Here is a 22,481-nt window from a genome sequence, read left to right on the forward strand (position 1 = left end):
GCAAAGAGAAGACAAATACATTTACACTAAACATCCAAAGGTAAAATGCCCACATTAGGCAAACTGGCTCAGTTTCCAGAACTAGCAAAATCACCACCGCAGAAGAATCACTGTCGGGACAGTATGGCTGGGGACAAGTCTGTGCAACATCATGGCAAGGTAGTTAAGTGTTTGTCACTAATACACCTGCCCTGTGTGGAGTACGAGGAAAAGTAAAGACACTATATATAATCGCATGCCTGAGTGGTCCAAGCAGTGCTCTTTATGGCATGCAGGCTGTGTGAGGAGGGAATAACAAACCATGTAACTGTTTCTGCCCACACGTGTCTGTAGCAGCAAGCAAAATGGGACAGCTAAAGTTGACACCTGGCAAAACATTTCTGCATGCAGAAAAAGACTTCAAACTATGGCTTTGCTCACTGTTAAAATCACTCCAAATGGTAACTACTCATAACGCCTACGTGAAGCTAAACTACACTGTTCTTAACAATGAGGGCATTTAGAGCACAGAAATTGCCTAATTCAATGGCAGCTGTACAGTCCCCAAGAACCATAAAAGAAAGGCTTTATGCAACATTCCCATAATTTTATTTTCATTCCTCTTAATGAAGGATTAATTTTGTTTTCATTGTTCTTCATTCAGTCTTAATGTTACAAGACAAACCCTCTATACTTAATGAGGCTTTCACTGTTACCTAACACAGGCCTGGGGCAGGAATATTTTCAAACAGAGCCCAAGCACACCGAACTCTGTAAGTTCCAATCTTTACATCCAACAGCTGTAAACTGATGGATTTCAGCTTGGAAAGCTGGCTGGAGTATATATCCTGATCTACCACACTCACAGTTTCTGTCAGGTCCAGTAACTGGGGGTCAGGAGGAGAGGGGAAGAAATAAACAGATCTGTATAAGTAAGTGATGCAATCCAGTTCCTTCTTTCTGCCAGAAAGCATTGGCAAAATGAAATGACAGAGAGGTCTGTCAGTAATCCAAGACTCTAATCAGAGATGCTGCTTTTGTCATTTTGTTTATCTACCTTTCAACCACTTTGAGTCATGTTTAACTGTCCGCAGAGTTGGGCTGTCTCCAAGGCTCCGGTATATGACTGCATCTATTGCAAGGAAGTCGGTCACTGTGGCAGAATACAGCTTTCCCTCTGGGGAGGAAGGAAAGAAGAAACAAGAAACAATCTCCTTAGGAACATGGCAGGGAAAAAATCCAGCCAGGTAAATGGGACCGTGCACTGAACTAGCAAGTCATCAGTTTTCAAAACAGTAATTTCAGAGGGATGCTGTGGGAGAAGAAATCTGAAGGAGTAACTCTTCTCTGGCTTGGGTTAAGTCATACTGAACTAAAAACCAAACTGCAACCTGCTATAAAACCTCTCCTTTGTGAGGCAGCTGATGCCACCTCAAACACACTTGTGCTCAGTATAGCCCTTTGGCCACAGACTTTGTCAAGTGGCTGAAGTACCTGCACACTCTTATATCTTCAGATGATTAGCTAAAGTGTGTCCATGTGAGCACCAAGGCTCTACTTTCTAGCATCACACCTGCTGAGGAGGACTGACATTATCATGGGTGACTTCTGTATTATTCTTACCACCTATTGTACAGCCAAATCTAAGAAAAGATCAGCAGGGTTCACACTAAGAGAAGTTCAGTAAAGAAACAATTAAATCAGGAATTCATGAAAAGAAGTACAAAAATACCACACAATCAACAGCCCAAATTGACCCCATTAGTAAGCAGTCACTTTTTTTAACTATTGTCATAGAAATCACAGTATTCTGCTGCATGCAGCGTAAAACACTATTAATCAACACACTTCTCTCCTTTATCTACAACAGCTGGTAACACCACATTGAGATGTTTTCTGCTTTAAAATAAAATCACCTTCCCTTTCCTTCTAGATCTAGAAAAGGGCACATCACAGCATGTTCCCTTACTTTCCTTTATTACTAAGGTTAACTTAAGCTTAGAGTTACTAAAGAGCATATCCTGCCCACTCCTCATTAAAGTTCACACAAGCCTTGACTTCACTTCTGTAGAAGCTGCATGCAGCCAGAAATGCTGCCTTACACTGGTCTGGCATCATACCACCATGAATCCAGGAAATACTGAAATATTGAACCAGGAAACTGAGGCTTCAGGCAATGTTTATGGCAGTGAAGTTAATCCCAGAGAAGGGAAGACTTCTGTGCTAGTGATTTCACTATGCTCCCTATTTTTAGTCATTATCCACTCCCTTTGCATTCTGGACTCCAGAGACACAGTGCTATGGCAAGCCTGGACTGCAAGACAGAAAGCAAAAAGTTTATCTCCACCACTTTACCTGCGAACAATGCAACGTTGGCATGCTTTGCGTCATAGGGGCACCTGGCCATTCCACTGAATTCATCTCCCAGGAACTCCAGGGTATCCATCTGGAAAAACAAAAGGGAGATCCTCAGCTAGAGAAACAAAACTTCTTACCCAAGATGAGGTTTATGACAGTGTTTCTTCTTTTCTAGGCAGGGAGGAAGGTCCTCAGTCTCTAACTGTGCTCCTGACTATGAATTAAAAACCTGATAAAACCCATAGTGTTAAATAAAATCAGTCCGAAGAAAGTGCGTCCAGTGAGTCAGGCACTCTTTTGGAGCTAATCACTCTTACCCTGACACATTTTACAAAAGTCTTCAGTCTATATTTTATCTGTACACAAGCTTCCTGTTGAACTGTAGCAGGGTATGTGGTCTGTGGTTCTGGCAAGGGTTCAAAATTTATCCTCAACAGTGATCCAACAGAAGCGCTCTTATACACAGAAAAAGACTGCAAGCCACAGTAGTCAGAAGAAACAACACTAGGACAATTATCTGTGTGTGCATTTTTCTCCCCAAAGTCCGGAGATCCTTCTGCTCTAGTCTCAACAGTGATGCTCTCTTCCTTGATTTGCATACTCAGAAGGATGCTCTTCAAGTCTTACTGTATCAGTTGGGTCTGTGTCACAGAGAAATCCTCTTACCATCAGGCAAGAATTAATCTGTGCTGGAATTGTAAAATCTGAAGCTTAAGTGTAACTCCTGGGAAATAAATTCACCCTGGGCACTGATAATGATACAAATATACAGATCAACTTTATGCTAAGTTCAAATGGGTTTAGTGACCTACGGGGGAAAGGTACAGCTCTTACTTCTTTAAGAGTCTTATACTACTGTAGTTTGGGAATCATAGAATCTTTCTAGCATATTCAAGTAACTTGAGCAGCTCACACTGTATAAATTACATACAGTACAGATTCACAGAGCATGAAAACTAACCCACCCAGCATCATCTATTACTCCAACCAACTTTTAGCTTGTATGTTACAGCACCCAAGTCCTCCAGTGGACAATTTGTCCCTGTTTGTTTTCTGTCATGTATCCTTCCTGTCAAAATCTACTCTGAAGGGAATTAGTTGTGTTTACTCAGGGGCTGAAAAGGATTTCATGTGATAGCAAGAGGAAACGAGTTACAGTCCTGAGCAACTTTCCCTGCACTGAGCCCCACACCCCAGGCTCATCCACATTTCCACTGGCAGGGTGGAGGGACAACGCTGTTTTCCGTTTGGCACATCTTTAGTGCTCTTTCTAAATAATGCAGAAATACGTGGAGAAAAAGCCCACACAGATGTTGGGAGAGACCTTCTGCTGACTCCCCGAGGCACTACTAGCCAGCCCCCACAGCTCAGCAACAGGTGAGGCAGTCTGCAGAGGCCATGCATCACGGGGAATGAAGCACCTGCAGTAAGGGTAAGGAGAGTCATTTATATCCCTTGCATCAAGATGCCAATGAAATCTGTATTTGTATTAAAAGACAGCTTTCTAGAAAGGGGGTTGGCTGAGATTTGTTAACTGCATTAATGGCATTGAGAACTGAAAAATGACAAAATGTGCTGGAAGACTAGATACAGTGCTGAGACCGAGAAGCTTCATTGCATGTTAGGAGCAGGATGCAAGGAAAGGAAGAAAAGAAGAAACGGCTGTTAACAGAGAAGCTACCTGTACCACACAGTTATCATGACGCAGGTTTGTATTTTTATTCAAATTTGATTCTTCCTCCACAGACTGAAGACTACCCTGAACTTCTCTCCTGTGCGTTTCCCAGACTACAGCCATCACAGTGGCTACGCAAGGTAAAGCAGCATTGCAGAAAAAGCAAGGAAGAGCAGCAGTCACAGCAAATACCACAAAGGAAGGAGTTTTCCTGGATGTTAAGGCCTTGACTTTGTTTTTTACAATAATTCTCTACCCAATAAAATGAATGAGAATTGTGCTGTGACTTTATCAGAAGCAGCACTAGCAAAGCTGAATTTTTCAATTTTCTTTTTCCTGAAGAAGAATGAGAAATGACCTGCGGGACACAGCAGTGCCTGGAAAAGCAGAGCCTGGATATCAAGGGCCTAAGTAAATTCAATTCAAAGCCACCCCAGAGACATCCACTGTTGGGGGTTATATCAGATTATACTAGTGCAATCCTAAGAAAATGGGAAATAGTTTAATAAATGGGCCCCATTAAAATGCAGATGATGGGGACACGTTACGTCAAAGGAAGAAATTGGGGTCAAGGAATTAATGTTGAGTATCCACAGACCAGCACAGTTTTCTACACTGTTCTAGATAATGTTTTGGCTTTGCAGATCCTCAACTAGTGAGGAGGACATTACCTTCTTGCTGTACCTTTCCCTGTGGAAATCTGCTGTCAATCACTTCTACAGCACACACTGCCATAGGATCTCCACAGGTTCCCTATCTGCTGGGTCCCCAACACTAATCTTCTCAGGTTTTGCTGTGCTAAGCCCTCAAGCATCTTGAGAACTGGCTTTGGGATTGAGACCAGTACAACAGAGACATTTAAAACATGCTACCCCAGAGGTAACCTGCAGCATCAGTTTATATAATCCATACAATCCAATACAATAAATCCAACAGAAAGACAAGGCATAAATGAAATCCCACAAACAGATCACATACCTTGTAGTTCCTGCAAGAAGGGTTGAATGCATTTGTTCCACAGATAAACAGTGTATCCTCATTTCTTTTTAGAAGAACCTTAATAAAATTATGACATTCATCCTGAAGAAAAATAATAAAAAGTGTTTCAACTACTGCATTTTAGGTATCTGGTTTTATTTTTATGCCACAATATTTCATTGTCAGGTCTAAAATGAAATTGGCTGGTAGCCACTGTGATATTCTGGGCTTTATTTCAACTATGTTTAACTGACAATGAGCAGACACAATTGATTTATATGCCAGTGGTTTAAAAATGGCTACAAAGAACTGAAGATACAATATTCATATTATAGCTCAGATTTTGCTATTGTTCACATAGGTGACTTTCGTTTGAAAGCTGTTGCTTTCCTCAAGAGTGAAAGAGCTGATCTCATCTGTGTTGCTGTAAGACAGTAACATCACCATGCAATGTATTGGCATAAAGCATCTGTAATTAGAAGGTGAAAGAGGTGTAAAGAATCAAAGAGTCCGCATCTAATTCTGATACCACTTATGCTAGTCCTAGGTTACAGCAGGATAAAATTGGTGTAAGAAGCAGTCCTTCTATAACTGTACACATTCATGCTTTCTAATGCTTTATCCAAACTTACCACTAAATTCCTGCAGGAGAATGGACAGCAGCATTTCTGAGGCAATGGTAAGCAAAATCAGTACACTAAGAATTATGTCCAAAATCCTCAGTGCTTTTAAGTATTTCAGAATATTGCTGTGGTTCCTGTCGTAACGTTTTATCACATTAAAAGTAAACTATTTTTGCAAATTAAAGCTTTCAGTAAGTTGATGGAAAAAGCAATTACTGGCAAGAAGTGAATGGCATGATCCATTTCACATCACAGACAGCAGTCTGGGATAATAGTGAAGCAACTAAACTAAAGTGGCAGATGCTGAAGAAATGAAAATCGCCTACCTTATGTTTTCCCTTCATTCTGCACGTGTCTACATCAGCTTGTCTAGATTTCCATGTCAATTTCTGCAAGAATCAAGAAAGAAATCAATTAGAGCCTAGAGGTTGTTGCATTTGATTTCAGAAGTAGAAGTCCCTCAGGGCAAACTAGCTGTTGAATATATATTTATTGAAAGCTTTCTGTACCCTTTCTCCATGATTAATTCACCACAACAAGGAAAGATCTGTGATGTGGAGCATTCGCTTAATTTTGTGTTGCCATCTATTCATTAGACTAGAAACCTATCCCTGCTTTTTAAAGCCTAAACCAACAGAATTCAGCAATATGCCAACTTCCAATAATATGTGCACTTTTCTTAAAAGTACTAGATACTCTCTTCTTTTAATTTGATCTTTTTCTGCAAATCAGAAGAAACATTTACGGACTATAAATCCTAACGGGATTCTAAATCTGGAAGATGACATTTTAGATTAGCAAATAAATCTAATTCAAGTAATTCTTACCACTACAGTTCACCTGTCAAGACACTGCTGACTTTATCTGTTAACACTCTTCCTCCAGAACATTTAAAGGTAAATCCCAGCCTGGATTTTTTTGCGGTGAGTTTCAGGAATAGTATAACGTGGTAGGCTGATTAATAAAACTCCATTTAAAAACATATGGACTAAGACAGTAACAGATACTGTACTATGACTGTAACACTATTGCCACGATAGTCCTGACAGTGCTTCCCATCAGTAAACGGAGGCACTGTGTATTCATGAAGGGCTCCAAGCTGAAAGAGTAACCACAAGCCTGTGCTCTCACTCTTTGATCAGTAACTGGGCAAAAGCTCATCTTCAGCATTATTCATAGTTATAATGAAACACCCTCCCCTCCCACAGTGGTATTCCTCCGATGTCCAAATTCATGTATCTTCTGCTGGACAAAGGCTGTGTTTGGCATGTATCACACAATGTGAATGCAATGCAAAGGAGCTGAAGGGGGATTATTTCTAGTATGTTTATGTTTATATACAATACGATAATGTAGACAGATCTTTTCTTAGTTTGAACGTAACTTCCCATGGAGATAATGTGCATACATCTACAAAGTGATGTTATAATAAGATTTTATTTAGTGAGTACTTGCATGAGTCAATAAAATTTGTGGGCATGAATATATGTAGATAGCATTTGCTTTTTATGATGAAAGTTTCAGTACACTTAATTGAGATAGTATAGCTGTTACAGAAAACTGCTGAATATAAATTAATAGATGTTTGACAGATGTTCCATCAGAGACCTCACTGTATTTCAGTACAGATTGCTTATCAGCCCAGCTAAATCACTTATCAGAAATTCACAGAGGACATGATTGCTATTCTAGCTTTCCCCCAATATGATTAGCAATGCCATCTTACTTGCTTATTACAGTTTTTACAGCAGCACTGGCAAGTTGTCTGAAACAATGCCATCTTCCTATTTATTTGAAGCTTGTTCTAGTGTCCTTGATATCTGGATGATGATAAAAGCTACTTACTTTGCTAAAATAAATTTCTTCTGTATGTGATGTGTCCATATCAACAGTATAAATATGGTCCCTGTAAATAAAGGCAAATGAACGCAAAGTCAAATGGAGTAGTCAGTTCATTTTCTATGAAGAGAGCTATCTGTCACAAGATAATCCATAATCCATTCAAAAAAAAAGATCACAGGTCTTACCAGGGAACATTACTTACAGCATTGTCTGCTTCTCCCAGAGATGCACTTTCATATATAAACTGTTTTCTTTCCCATTAAGAAAAAAAGAAAAATGCTACAAAACTTCAAAGCAAGATTCTTTCCCAAAAGCAATTATTTGAACAAATGAGATTTTGGAAAGGAGATTAGTCTCATATAATGAGCTCTATAGGTCCTACAGCAGATGCCACGATCTAGCATGCAGATGTTTTTGCGCATCCTGAAATCAGCTTCAATAGCTCTTAGGCAGCCTTTGCCAGATTCCTGGGCTAGCAGCCACCGGGCCACATTTAGTCATTCCGGGTTAAAAAGAGGTTAATGCTGTTTCTTTTTTTTTTTTTTTTTTTTTTAAATGATGTGTCTAACCTCAGCTGTGGTAATTTGATTGACAATGTGGTAGGCAAAAGGCTGACAGCCACAAAACTATTCCCAGAAATCATTCTTCTCTTCACACACTGGTGGCCAAACTAAACTGCAAAATACTCTTCTGAAAAAAGTTCACATTTCTTGCTTGCTCTTACTTTCCTGTTTTCCTGAGAACCTGTCACTCTCTACAACTAGCTGCCAATCCCTCCTTGGAAAGAGGAAATAGACACAGCTACTCAGGTAAAGAGATAATTTTAAACATTCTCCGCTCTGCAAGATGAGAACAAGGATATTTTTGTATGGAACCTAAAACTTGGAAAAAAAACCTCCACCAACCCACAATGCTATATTAACCGCCACATCAAATTGGCTCTGAGCACCTAATTTTTCCTTGAAATAACAATTGTTTTTTTTCAAAATGCAGGAAGCTGTGAAGCTGAAGCATGATGCACACCATTGGAGGGGTCTGCTAAAAGTAGGATATAGATTGTTTCCATTTTAGAAATCCAAGGAAGGTTAGCTTCATTTTATTGGGTTTTGGGAAAACAGTGCTAGTCTCTTAAATAAAGCAAACTCAACATATTGCTATAAGAAGAATAAGCAACCCTTCTCTCACATGGATGAAAGAGGCGGCATTGTTGTGGGGAACTGGCTTTTCAAAATCTACTGTCTGCTACAGCGCTTGAGGCTGTTTGCTTTGCAAGATACTAAACAGAGGAGTTGTGGGTTTTCTTCTCAGAGTCTGTAAAACCAGAGCTGTCATTTATTTCCAAGACTGGTTTAATGCTTCAGCTTATTATTTGCTTGACTGAACTGGCAGAGCAGTGGTCAGGGTTGGTGCTGGACTAAAATTACCTATTAGCATCATATCAGCTTCATAGGTTACTGCACGGTTTCCGTTTTATGTACATCACACTTCGTTGCTGTCACTCCTGCTATATAAAGTAGAAACAAAATCTCTTGAACTGCAAACTAGGTGTGGCTGGAGCTCTAAAAACCTTCTTCCTGCACAACTCTTGATTTTAATCATCAGTCTTGCTTTTCAGGGGTTATGATTTTTTTCTTTTTAAACAAGGTAATTAGAAAATACAGTGGTGGTACTTAGAATGGGTCTTGAGTTACTTGGTTCCTTTCAATAAAAAAGCCTTCAGAGGACTCCCTTTCTGGTTCAAGAAACAGTCCAAAGAAAACTCGGATGCTAGGTTATGGGATCATCTGAAAGAGGGTTAGTATCAGGCAAATTACATATAATTTTCTCATGCTGTACATGAAACATAGTTGCTGATGTGTCAGCAGAGAGTGAAAGAGCTGTCATATTCAGGGGAGGGCTCTCTAACCACAGACAATGTGGGATTGTCCTTGCCCTCCTTTTCCCACTGCTGCTCAACTCCTACTATCTACTAGCTGTGGTATGTGTACAGCTTGCTGCTAATTAAGTTATTCTAACACAAATTGACTTAATCCTAGAGCTTCCGTTTTTCCCACCTCCAGTCAGCAGAACTGAGTTTTGTTGCCATGGCATAATCTTGTGGAGGAAGGGAATTTAAATAATGCCACTGGCTGTGCATGACCCTTGGCCACTCAGCCCATCGTCTGGAAATGTGTAACTGCAAATGAGGAGGGAGCCATCCCCATGCTTCCTGGGCTCAATAAACTGTTTTGTACATACACATGAGGGGTGGCAGATAATGTGAGCAAAAGCTGCCACTGCACAAGACAATGGGAGGAGGAGACATGGCAAACTTAGAAAAGGGGGTGTGTGCGCGGGTGTGAGTGAGTGTGAGAGAGACAGCCAGGGAATACCCTTCCCACGAGAAAAAAGAAAACAGAGCTGATCCTTTGCAGACTGCAAACCAGATACTTGGACAGAATGGCTTCATGGGCTTTGGCTGAGTTATTCTAATTTATCTTGGCTGGATATCTCTGCCTGATAACATGAAATAAAGCCTTTCTGAAGTGACACAAAATTTTATTTGGTAATAGCTAATACAGGAGTCACGTATCCCCTTTGACAAAATAAGCAACTGACCGACTGAAATTTCGTTCTGTGCCAGTCACTCAGAAATAAAGTGTTAGCGGTTCTCAGATCTGAGTTAGTCCTCTCCTGCACAGTAAACACTGGATTTTCTAAAACAAGCAAACAAACAAAAAACCCCCAATAACCCCAAACCAAAAACTCTCAATGTTTAATCATTTGTTTTGATAGTTCTTCCGATAGCTGGGCACAAACATCAACTTAGCTTCACTATATTTCAATGTCTAAAAAAAAAATCATGAAAGCAACATCTGATATGATAGCCAAGGAATATATGTTAGCTACAGTTTTGAATGAATCTTGCTTCAAAACTCTTTGAGAAACACTTTTGATTGTGTACACATTTGCTTCAGTCTCTAGATTTACTACTACTTCTCAAGGAGATGTGGTATTGCAATTACAAAATTTCATTCACACTAGTTATCAAAGGATGACTCATTTTCTGAAGTTCATTACTTAAAGATAAAAATTACCTTTGAATTTTAACTTATATCACATGGACTTCTTAGCCCAGCAGGGGTTTTATTCAGTAACGTGTGCAGGGGTGGAAAGAATATGTCAGAGAGTTTAAGAAGATTTTTTTGTGCTTGTGTAAGTACAAAACAGGACAGGTCTTTATTCTTTTTGCAGGTCACAAGACCCTAGGAGTATATAAGCACTCTCACTGTAGTAAACTGTTCCATACAAATATATAGCCACATAATATGTAAGAATGCATATTCACACACCAGCACACATACTATCCTACAAATATCAGCATTCTTTATACAATTTGTGCGCACAGTGGCTTCATATCCCAAAATGTTTCACTGGCTTTTCCTGCTGTAATGCCAGTTGCTTGGGCACTGTGACAGTCTAATTGCGTCAATCTCAGTCTGGGAACAAACTATGAATACAGCAGAGCAAAAATCCGCAAAGCGGATTTACCACCTTCTCACTGCAAATGATTTCCTAATTTAAAGGAAAACAAATAAGGAAAGCAAAGGGAATTCAGCCATGAAAAGGAGGAAATCCTGCCACTACTTTTCAAACCCCTTTAGTCTGCTCCCCCACCCTATTCATTATCACACTAAATGCAGCAAAAATACTAATCCCCGAGCTCAGGCAAAGCACAGGGAGGCCTTGCTGCGGGGATGCCTGCTCTTTGTGCCCGATGACCAATGCAACCGTGGCTCCCATGGAAGGACGCATGCTCTTTGCCCAGACATGATGCAAGGGCTTGGCATGAGTGAGAACCTACAGCCCTGCCACCCAGACCCCGTACAAACTGGCATATACGAGAAGCCCAAAGAAGCTGCACTTGGCTGGTACAGCTGCAATGCCTGTGTAGAGGAACAGCTAGAATGTGGCCTTCTAGCAGCCAGTGACATGACTATGTAAAAGCAGCACTCAGTGACTCTGCCAGAGTCACCAACTAATTACTTGGTGCTGAGTGGAAATCGACAGGCAGATCTCCACCACAGGACGCGTCCGACCACTCAGAAGACAGGGAGTGGCTGTTTGAGAAGAAAGCCAGGCAGCTCTGGAGGCCACAAAGGGCTTTGAGGACAGGGCTGGTGCTAAGAGGCTGCCTGTTCAGCAGCTGTTCCTTCTCACCTCCTGGCCATCCCACTCACCACCTCTCCCATCTGCACCAACAGCTTGGCTCTCTGTGGCACACACAGAAGGGTGCATATTTCCCCAATGGAGGAGGATCAGAGAACAGGTAGGAAACAAGCTGCTACCAGAGGGGCAACTTGCGGGCAGGTCCCAAACAGGATCCGGGTCCAAGAGCTCCTAAACTGGACTACCCACCCTTGCTAACATGGACCCTTCCTGCGTTCATCCTGCACCCATCAGCCAATCCCCAGCCTATGATCATCAGTCTCCTTTGCTAACAACAGGCAGGGAGAGGAAGTGTTAATGTCTGATCTGTGCCAGGCTGGCAGCTGTATGAATTGGTGTAGCTCCACTGAAGCTGATGGTGCCATGCTGAGCTATGCAAACTGAATGGGTGGCTCTATATGCAATTTTTATAAGAAAGCATATGCTTGTATTTGCACAGTATAGCTTTCCAAAAAAACATCCAGACACCAAATTCACTTAACCTTGCTGAGTACATCAAAAGAACAGCAGGAAACATTTGCCTGGTTTTTGTCTTAAGATACTAAAAACATGCCTAAATCAGCAATGTTACAGTTTAATAACTCCTATCTGAACATGCATTTGTGCACCAGAAGAATCATTCCCTAAAATATCTTGTAAATGTTGTGTACAAACAAAATACAGGATGAGGATGGACTCCTTCCTCTGTGGGACTAAACAATTTCTCTGGCAACTTGCCTGTTGCTGGACTTCAAAGGGAGGCAGAGGTGTACAGTCCTGAAAGGACTGGCTCAGCACCTTGCAAAACTGAACCTTAGTTATCAACCAACAAGGCTTCCAATATGTCTTACTAACAGGCTGCAAAGCTCTCTCTACGTGTGAGAAAAACTTAAATATAATGTGTCCAGCAGAAAGCAACTCAGAATATTCCTTGCCTTCTCCTCCCTTCTCTGAAAGAAGCAAAGGAAGAGTGGCAAAGTAGGGAACTACTGACCTAGCAGCAACGTAGAGGGTCCTGTTCATGACCATGACCAGCTGGATATCCAGCCGGTGCCTCTGCGTAGTGTTCCGCCCTGGTTTGTGACCCACAAACACCGGATACTGTCTTGTATCTGTGCAAAGGGAAAAAAAGACAGGGTCAGAAGAGAATCACAAACAGAGAAACACAGAAACGGTGTTAATTAACATGGAGCATCCTGGGGCCCAGCTATGGCCAAAATCTGTGGTTTCTGTTCTGCCCCAGCAGCACAGCCTAGGGGTTGGAAGGCATGAGCACAGAGCGCTGGAAGGTTCTTCAAGGTTACAGTCTTTGCAGCTGCAAAGCAGAAAGCCATCACCGATATAGAAGACAAAAACTGTGAGTTTTTTTTCAAGAGTAAAGCTGTTCTGGAGCTCTTGGCACACAGGTACACAGCACTTTCTCACAGTTTTTCTTCCACTGCTTGCAGAGCTTAAATGCCCGCTCCTGGCTGCCAAAGTGTGTCTAGCAGGACAAAGCTGTTTCACAGTGGCCCATCAATCACGACAATGGCTAGACTACTGGTTAAAGCAAAAGACTTGGCTCTCCTTGGTTCAAACTGCCAGCTCGCTGGGTCTCCTACAGGACTGGACTACAGTCATAGAACAGCTGTGGGGATTTCTGAGAAGTGGTGGGAAACCACCATTTGCATCTTATAAAATGGAATCACTGCGTATTATTTTGGCAACCAGTCTGTTACTCCAGTTCTTCTGGCAACTGGACAACAATACTGACTGGAAGCCCTGTACTGAGCTTATGCTATCAACAAGTCAGCTTTCCCCCCCAGCTCTATCAGTCAGGAAAAGCACTTATTCATTCTATTCCCTTTTTTTTTTTTTGTGAGACCTCAGTATACACAGGGTGTGCTGCTGCTCTTCAGATGACCTGTGTGTACAAACTATAATGACAGTGAACACTTCTGACCAAGGGCCACCTTGTTCTTAGACTTCATATGTATATGTGGTCATGACATACAGATGCACAAACTGGGGAGCTAGTTAAGTAAACAAAGTTAGAGTTAGAAGACAGGAGGAGGAGATACCTCTGACAAAACCATCATCAATGCAGACCTGCTGCATGTGCATGTTATATGGAGCTGCCTAGCATCTAGCTATGCCTGACCTTCTTCCCCATCAATAAGCTTTCCCAGAAACCTGGAGCTGTTTGAGAGAGTCTGTTTCTTCAGAAACTCACGTACTGCTTTTGTGTTTTCAGCTATTCTCCAAAAGTATTTTCCCTGTTAAGCGTGGTCAAAGGACTGATTCATAGCATGGCTTCAGCAAAGCACCTGAAAATGCCATGTGTCAGAAAGCCTGGTGATAAAACTGCATAGGAACAGGAACTTCCCTGCAAACCAGACGCTGAGAACTTTTGAAGAAACAAATTAAAACAGCCCAGGCAGGATTTACTTTCAGCAGTGTAATCCTTCTGACCAAGTCCTACATGCAAAATGCCAAGTTTACCATCAGGCTGTTCTCTGTCTGGTATCATTTCCTCTGTAACTCATGGATCTAGCATTAGCTAGGGGCCTGCACATTCACATGCATTTCAGCATGCCATGCCGCAGAGGAAAAAGTTATCCCATGTTCTCCAAAAGGATCAAGATTGCCTATATCCGCATTGGCAAGGATGATTAGCTCTTCTGGAAGGTGAAAATGTTGATGCTAAAGACCCAGCGGTCACACCAGACATGCTTCAGCAAGGTTTGTGTCAGTGCAGTTCTGTCCTCTTACTGTACCTCAGATGCCTATTAGCATTTGGAGCACGTCCAGTGTGCCCCTGAAGTCGGTTCTTCAGCTTGGTGTTACCCAAGGCAGACAAGTTTATGGGTGCCAAGGAGACCCCAAATCACAGTGAGCAAGGACAATCAAGAGATTCATTTTAAAATCAAATTCCTGGAGCAAAGCAGGCTTAAACATAAGCCTACTCATTGCTGACATGCTACTCCTTAGCATGCTTTTAGAGACCCAGGCACTAAAGACTTCCTTTTAAACATCTGAACCTTTGGGACTTTGGAAAACTTTCCTTTGCACTAATCGTAATTGAGCTGAGGTAAATGTGAAAGAATTAGTTATGCTAAGCCTGACTTGCACGGCGAAATGCACAGAAAGCTCTCCACCTGTTCAGCCAGCAAATCTCAATACTGATTTGCAGCTGTCTGTGCTACCCTAGATTTTGGAGTTTGCCACTTAATGCTGGTAAGAAAGAAGAGCCATTCTGTTACAAAAGATTCTGTGTTTTGATTTGTTTTTTAGCACGCTTCCAGCTTAGCAAAGAATGCCTAATGCTAAAGCAGAATCCATCAGAGCTTAAAGAAATTCAATTATTTATATTAGATCAACAGATTATGTTTTCAGAGTTCAGTTACATTAGTGTGCTATGCTTGATACTCTGAGATGCCTCACTGATCATCCAGAACTACATTTTTGCAAGTCAGGTGAGGGCCACTTTCATTACGGGCAAGGAGAGGGAAAAGTCTTCCCCCTTTTGCTGCTGGACAGAGTAAGGTATTTGGTTTGATTATGCTACTGAAGTGTCTCTGTTTGAGGAGAAAGGCTATGGTTTTGGAAGATCAAGCAGTTTACCAACCAGCAGCCATAAGTCAATGTGAAAAAGTTGTATTCCTGTATTGGTATCTGAGAACGTAAATTGGCTGACCTGGGAGACATCAAGAAAAAATACTTAAGTCATTGCAACTGCAACAAAACACTGCTGACTTGAAGTCCCCTGCTCAGTATTAGTCAAATGAAGGCCTCTGGCCTCTTATACTTACAGTTGCCATGCGAAATACTGATTGGCTCAGAATCTTCTGGGAAACCAGCCCCAGCAAAGTGTAGCAGTGTGAAATATAGCAGCAAGGCTTCTGACCTCATAGTAGTTCACCTGGGAGGCTTCACTTCTTCACTTCACCCTGTGGAAGACAAAGAAGAGCTGAAGCGCCTTCTGTCAATTCAGTTCCAAACACTGCATACAGAAAGCTAAAAAAAGCCAATGAAAGCAGAGGGAGCTTTCCTTCTCCTCAAGCCTCTCATTGCACCTGAGGAGGTATGTCATGTTTCTAAGCAAAAACTGCGCTACCAGGCCAGCTTCCCTTCAGCCCATGACCCCAGCAGTGCCACCACTTGCTTGGAGATAGACTTAAGTATCTGCAAGTTGCAAAGACTCTTCTGCATCAGCTGCTTATATGCAATAAAGAAACTTCATCTCCTGTACTGATTGACAGCTGACAGGAGTTTTCCAGGAAATATTTTGTTTCCCCCTTTTTTGGTTTACATAATTAGATGATGACATGATGACACACACCATAAATAAAAAAAAAAACCCACAAAAAACACCAACCCACACTAGATTATTCTGGTTAAAAAGAGATTAAGTGTTATACTATGAGACTGATTCATGCCCTGCAGAGTTGTGAATCAAGTGAAGAAACACTGAGAGAGCTTGACAGAGCGTGCAGAACATGTCATTGGGCTCTACCATAAAAATATGTACCCTTAAATTTAGGTGCCATAAACCCAATACTCCAACATTCAATAAAATAAGGGAGAACAGAACTGTCTAAACCCAGCATTTTTTTCCCTGTGTTCCACTGACGTATTCACTCATTCACATCTCATGTACAAAAATATCCCTAAATCTTGAAGATAAAAGGAACCACAGGGGCCTTTGGATACAGTGAAAGAAAACAGCACATAATACAGTAAATAGCTCATAATTCCCAGGCAAATTTCACAGAGACATTGATCTGCAGGGGAAATCAGTGTAAAAGTGGGGTTTTCTTTTCATCCCTTCCAGAGTTTCAAACCTTTGATGCCTGTTCCTTTTGAACAAAGCTGTTTTACAGTAGTCTGTCAGTCATTCAAGATTTACGGGCAGAAAGTCAAACTTCATAACCTACATAGTCTTTGAAACTTAATTTGGCAAACAAAGTGCTAACTTGCCCTTCTGCAACACCATTTAATATTAGATACCTATGTCTCCTTTCTCGATGCCAAAAAAAGCATTAACAAATCTCGAGTGTTCCATTTTCATTTGTAATTTCACAGACACAGCTGATTCTTCATCTTTTACCCAACTGAAAAATGTCACAATAATTAATTTGCTTTATCATATATTTGCTTTCAAATAAAATTTCAGCTCCTATAACTGGATTGGAATAGGGACTCTGTTGCAAGGTGATACAGTCCATAAGGGCTAATGATTTATTATATTCTGTATTTGCCTATTATTACTCAAACACACAAATTGGAAATTTGGCTGATTCTCTATTTCTATTAACAAAATAACTGAGAGACAGAGTTAGACTGAGACGAGATAAAATCTAATGTCAGGCAATGACTGACACCTTATCTGAACAAAGTGTCAGACGGATGGCAAAGGATAATAACAGCAAGAATAAATGCAACACAATGCATACACTGTCTGTCTATTATACCTTATGTAACAATGCATACTAGAAGACAGTATGCAGAAGCCCCAAGAGAAGCATTTCCATCTAGCACTGGTTAGGCTGATAGCTGTGTACGATTACTGACAGCCTGCAGATACTTTCTTTACCTGTTTCCTCCATTTGTCTCTTTAATCAGCTCTTACATTTCCTCTTCACTGTTAGCTCTCTGGGGCAGGAACTGTTTCTTTCTGTTTGTTTCCATGCCCAGTGAAAAAACATCATTTGGGGACCTTAGAAATGCCCAAACTAGAAATAAGCAGGAAGAAATTAACATAATACTTGGAAATAGTTTCCCTTAAAAGGTTTGAATTAAAAGTGAGATATACACATTAAAGGGGTTAATTCCTTTCTCTCTATGCAATTTTTTAAAACGTAATTTTGCCACTTTAAAAATTTTGCCCCTCTAAGTGCACTGCAGTGTGACAAAACAAAGTGCCTTATCTTAACGCACAAGTAGATTGAAATTCTTCCCTTCTTGTTACAGTCCGATGCAGAAGTCTTTCTGAAACATATTATGAGGAGCAACAGTTTAACAGGAAGAACTTATCAAGCAATTCAGTTCTTCTACTGAAACTGTATTCATCCACAGTATCAGTAGGCAGGCTGACAACTCAAACCACTTGGCTCACAAGGAGACTCTGGAGCGTAAGAATAGCTGCTTTCTGTTACTCCCTATCAGCACATCATCCACTGTTTAACAAGGCGGTGTGCTATGAGTACATTATGGTACTGCAGACATATCGATGCCACTCCATTTTAGACCTTGAAACACTTTTCTGATGGGTGATTCTGCACCATCGTTCCCTACTCCTCATGCAGATGTGTACTGCCCCTCCACGGGAGACAGCTTCCAGGAAAATGAATAATGCCCAGCACATTTACTTTGTCATTTTATGTATGTTATCGGGCCGTATCTTTTTTCTTTCACCTGAAGAGAATTAGCCGACAAATGAACTGATACACTGCCTTCTAACAAAGACTAGATTAGTAAGTTTTTAACTATATGAAATTCTCTCGTTCTTAGGGGTTGCTTCTGGGGAAGAAAAGAGGGAGAGGAGAGGAAAAAAAGCATAATTCTCTGTTGCTTTAGTACTAACATAGTTGTTTGAATTCATACAAAGTATATGCAAAATGTCCGCTTTGATCTGTCAATGATTCAAGGGGACTGCATATCTGTATCAATGCCTGTGCCAATAAAGCAACATCGAGAAGGACTCAAGTTGCATCCAAAGGCAGCTTTTTACTAGGAGGTAATTATACAAACATAATGTTACTTCTGCTGTTCTTACAACAGTGGAAAATGCTATACTGTTTCAGTGCGATTTCAGAAAAGTGCTGATTCAAGAAGGTCACATTTTTAGTACAAATTTCCTTTTCAGCAAATACTCGGCTCTTCTTGGGCTCCTGGGAGTGATGCAAATGTTCTCACTTGCAACTGTGCTGAAACTACTTCCAATCAAAAGTGCTTGTGAAGGCAGTGTCTGATGAAGCATGAGTAGCTAGACAGTGATGCCGGGCAAGTATAGGCACTGTTTCCAAATAAAAGTTTTGCAAACATCAATGGAGAGATCTTCAGTTCAATCTGGCCTGCATTAAGTCATACAGGTTGAGAGAGAACTGGCTCTGGGAACTCCAGTTCTCCATGTTCAAAAAATGATTACCGCTCCTGTTGAAGGAAGCTAGTGTTGCCACCAGAGAGAAGAGTGAGTTTTGGTGGTGTTCTTTTATTACACTTGCTAATAAAATACAATCCCGCAAACGTTTAAGAGCATGGTTTATAATCTTATTTGTCTAATGCAATGACTTGGAGCCATTGAGCTGGTGGAATAGATCTGATTTCTTCCAGGCTTCAGAAACCACCTAACTAATCTGCTGCTTCTTGCATGTCTAAACCCAATGCAAATACAGCTTTATGCAAGATGCTTTGGTGCTCTGCTTCTTCTTTCTGAAGTTGATTCTCTTTCAAATACCTATATAAGATAATTTGTTCTGGTTACTTCTGTGTTCCTTCCTTTTTGTCATATTATGATTAAGTATAAATAAACCATATGATATTTTACCATATATAGAAATCAAAGTTTTGCCTTCCTAGAAGGAATAATTTTTTCTGTTCAACACTGCAGCCCAAAGGTGAACATTGGATAAGTGGGGCATATGGATACTACTGCAAAATATTTGTTGTTACTATTATATTTACTCACTCAAAGCCTATATATACATATCCACACAAATACATATATTCATATACACATACATATAGCCCCCCACACACATAAATGCTTGACAAAGAGGCATTTAATTTTGTAAAAATCACGCTGCTGTCATGAAAGAGTTTCTGAAGCTGAGAAAGTAATTCCAAATAAAGGAAAAAAGTCTGATTTTTCTATGCCAAGTGCCCTCCACTATAGCTGTCCATGGCTATCTGAGCCAACAAGAAGCCACCATGATGAGCTCTGCTTTTTGCTGTCTGTTTTTTTTAGCATTTCATGAACAACAGTCTAGGTGGAAATGCATATAGAATAGATGCTTCATTAAAGAATGATTACATGGCTGCTGCCATAATAACCTATTAACCAGCTTATTGTATCTATAGCTTGTAAGTTCCAGGAAGGTTATACAAATCACATGAAAAATCCTCAGTGGAAGAGCTAACTTCCTAGTAAATGCCATAAAAATGTAAGGCCAGATTTGATCTTGAAAATTCAACAGTAAAAGCAATGACTGAGTAGACACATCTATAAGTAACTACTGAAAGGGATGCTCTTCCATGTTAGAAAACCTCCCACCCTGTTGCTTTGGCCTCACTGCACATTCAGCCAATCTCAGTGTAACTCCAAGTAAAATCAACGTATGTAACCATATCAGAATTTTCCCATGGCACGGTAAGCCTGCTCAGTAATGGACAGATCTTGTTGTATTCATTTATTACAAACCTTCTTTATAACATGATGGGTTGTGTTCATACGCGACAGCTGCACTTCGATCCACAAATTACTAAACTTAATGTGAGAATTTACCAGACAAAATTCAATGGTCTGTGTTATGCATGAGGCAAGACCACAAAACCTAACGGCCATAAAAACCATGGACTGCCCGAAACAAAATCTTTTGTTTCTACAAACGTAGAAATAACTTACCCCTCCAAAAGACAGTAAGTCTAGTAAGAGGAACAGCATTTAACCACAGTGAGGAAACTAAAAACTGGATCCAGATGAATTTGAACTACTGCATATGGAAAAATGCACGACCAGAAAAGTAGCTGCCTCTGTGAACTGATCCTGGAAATACTAAGCAAATAGCCCTTCTCACCACGTTCAGCATGCCTTACCCTGGGAAAAACAAAAGGACCGTAAAAAAGCAGGGAAGAAACTGAGGAGTTGCATAACAGAGGTAACAAAAAGATCTGAGATCCTCCTGTGGTAAGAGCTTTAAAGGCATGCAAGTGAATCAGAAACCCAAGTCCTACTTCAGTGTCTCGTCAAAAGAGACTTACAGAGCAAGATTTATCCACCCATACATAAAAAAAGCATGTATTGATCTTCACAGCAGATGCTTTGCCACGCTGAAGGCAGAGCGCACAAACCAGTCGGCTGACCTTACTGCTGTTCCCTGCTATGGTACAGATTTACCATGCGATGCTGGCAAGCATCCTTCATCTCCTTTGACTAAGCCTCTGGAAATCTCTGAGCGGAAGACGCTGTTACTGCTATTTACCCCCTTAAATTCACAGTTCCTAGAAAGTGAAAGACAAGAGTTCTGTGCAAGTCAGAGGAAGGAATTAGGAATAATGCAACAACAAAAAGAGAGGAATACAACCTGCAGGCAGCAGCTTCCAGAAAACAAGGAAAGTTAGGCCGGCACAGCAGAGCTGTTCAGGAGAGCATCCTTTGTCTATGCCTGTCTGGGTGGTGGGCTCGCTGCTGATCAGCCACCCCACAGGCTGCACCTGGCAGCAGAAGTGATCATGCAAAATGCCCGGGCTGAGTGGTGCCAAGGGGATCAGACAGGTGTGAGTGAACAGAAGCTCAGCGGGTGCTCGGGGAGCTCAAGGGAGAGGAGACACAAGTAGCTATCAGCAAGACACAGCATGGAGTGCCAGACATTACAACTGAATTGGCATGTGGCAGGACCGTGCCCAGGACAGCCAGCTTTTTTGCTCATGTTGTCCTTTCTCTAACAATTGCTGCTCAGTCACCTGAATGGTGGTGCAGGTGGCCACAGAGACTTAATGCCAGCTCTGTGCCCATCACCACTACCAACCTCCCAACATCTTTTTGTGACTGATGGTGCAGCTACCATTTGTCTTTCCTCTCCTGTCCTGCTCCTGTTGTCTCTACAGCTGGCCATTCATTTCATGTGGCCAAAAAAGCACTCTAGCACTCTAGGTAGCTGGCCCTTAAGCCAGAGAGGCTGGTGCACGAATGCATGGGGGTAATGACCTACCTGTACTCCTTTCGATCATGCGATATGAAGGGGTTGCTCCTGAATGCTTTTAAGGGGAGGGAGGCAGCGGCCAAGGGAAGCCCTCAACTGTCTGGCATCCCTGTTGACCCTGAATTATGTCCACAAAGCACACTCTCTCTCATCTTTTGTGCATATAAAAAAATTCTACCTGACTGTAACAGGAATGCATGGGTGCCCTCTGATATACATGCTTTACTACCATTTTAATTAGATTCAGTACTGCTTACTCACTGCCCAGCTGCTGTGGGCTGCACGCCAGATGTGACAATTAGGCTCAAGGGAATGACACCGATGAGAGCGATTTTGCCTCGTATAGCAAGCAGCAGCATCTACCTTCATTAAAAAGAGTAATACAAACTTCATTACCAGTTTGGTGAAACAAAGATACCTGGATCATGCGGATCTTCCCACTAAGACGTGCAAAATGCACATCTGAAATAAAATTTCAGCCAAAATACAAAGTAGTCTTCATGCAAGTTCCAGGGGTACTTGCTCATTTTGTTCAGGTCTGTGCAAACATGAGTTCTTACCACCTTTCCTCTCCCCTCATTTGCAACTTTACAAGGCCATACATCATGCACAATAATGTCAGCTATGATAAGTAACATCACCAGCTCTTGCTTCAGTAAGCGATAAGCTGAAAAGATTTGGACAACCCCCAGGCAGCAGCGATGAGCCTCGGCCTGCTGAACGGTAGTAGCAGGTGTCAAGTCAGTAGGCAAAACTCAGCATGCTTAATGCTGGCAACCTGTCTTGTCAAGATCAACGTTACTGCTCCATCCAGTGCAGTGCATAAAGAAAATGTAAAGAACAAATGGAGGCCTAAGTAGGAGAAACCTTCTGCTGACCCGAGTGAGACATCCCCGATGACTGCAGCGTTAATAGGATGCTGCTGTTCAGAGAGGG

The 22,481-nt window shown here is 41.4% G+C and overlaps 1 protein-coding gene across 5 annotated transcripts in view; it reads right to left on the bottom strand.

Moving 5' to 3' along the window:
• The window catches only part of SEMA6A (semaphorin 6A), a 113,795-nt gene that overhangs the window by 47,228 nt on the left and 44,086 nt on the right, over positions 1-22,481 (bottom strand). For all 5 annotated transcript variants that reach the window (XM_040579956.1, XM_040579953.1, XM_040579958.1 and 2 more), the window contains exons 2-8: positions 15,435-15,572; positions 12,638-12,755; positions 7,459-7,519; positions 5,940-6,002; positions 4,991-5,092; positions 2,335-2,425; positions 1,037-1,156 (exon numbers count right to left, since the gene is read on the bottom strand). In XM_040579956.1, coding sequence (XP_040435890.1) covers positions 1,037-1,156; positions 2,335-2,425; positions 4,991-5,092; positions 5,940-6,002; positions 7,459-7,519; positions 12,638-12,755; positions 15,435-15,534 — 655 coding nt within the window. In that variant the 5' untranslated portion in view covers positions 15,535-15,572. The remainder of the gene's footprint in view (positions 1-1,036; positions 1,157-2,334; positions 2,426-4,990; positions 5,093-5,939; positions 6,003-7,458; positions 7,520-12,637; positions 12,756-15,434; positions 15,573-22,481) is intronic.

The sequence above is a fragment of the Falco naumanni genome, chromosome Z (assembly GCF_017639655.2).
Source record: "Falco naumanni isolate bFalNau1 chromosome Z, bFalNau1.pat, whole genome shotgun sequence".
Lineage (NCBI taxonomy): Eukaryota > Metazoa > Chordata > Aves > Falconiformes > Falconidae > Falco > Falco naumanni.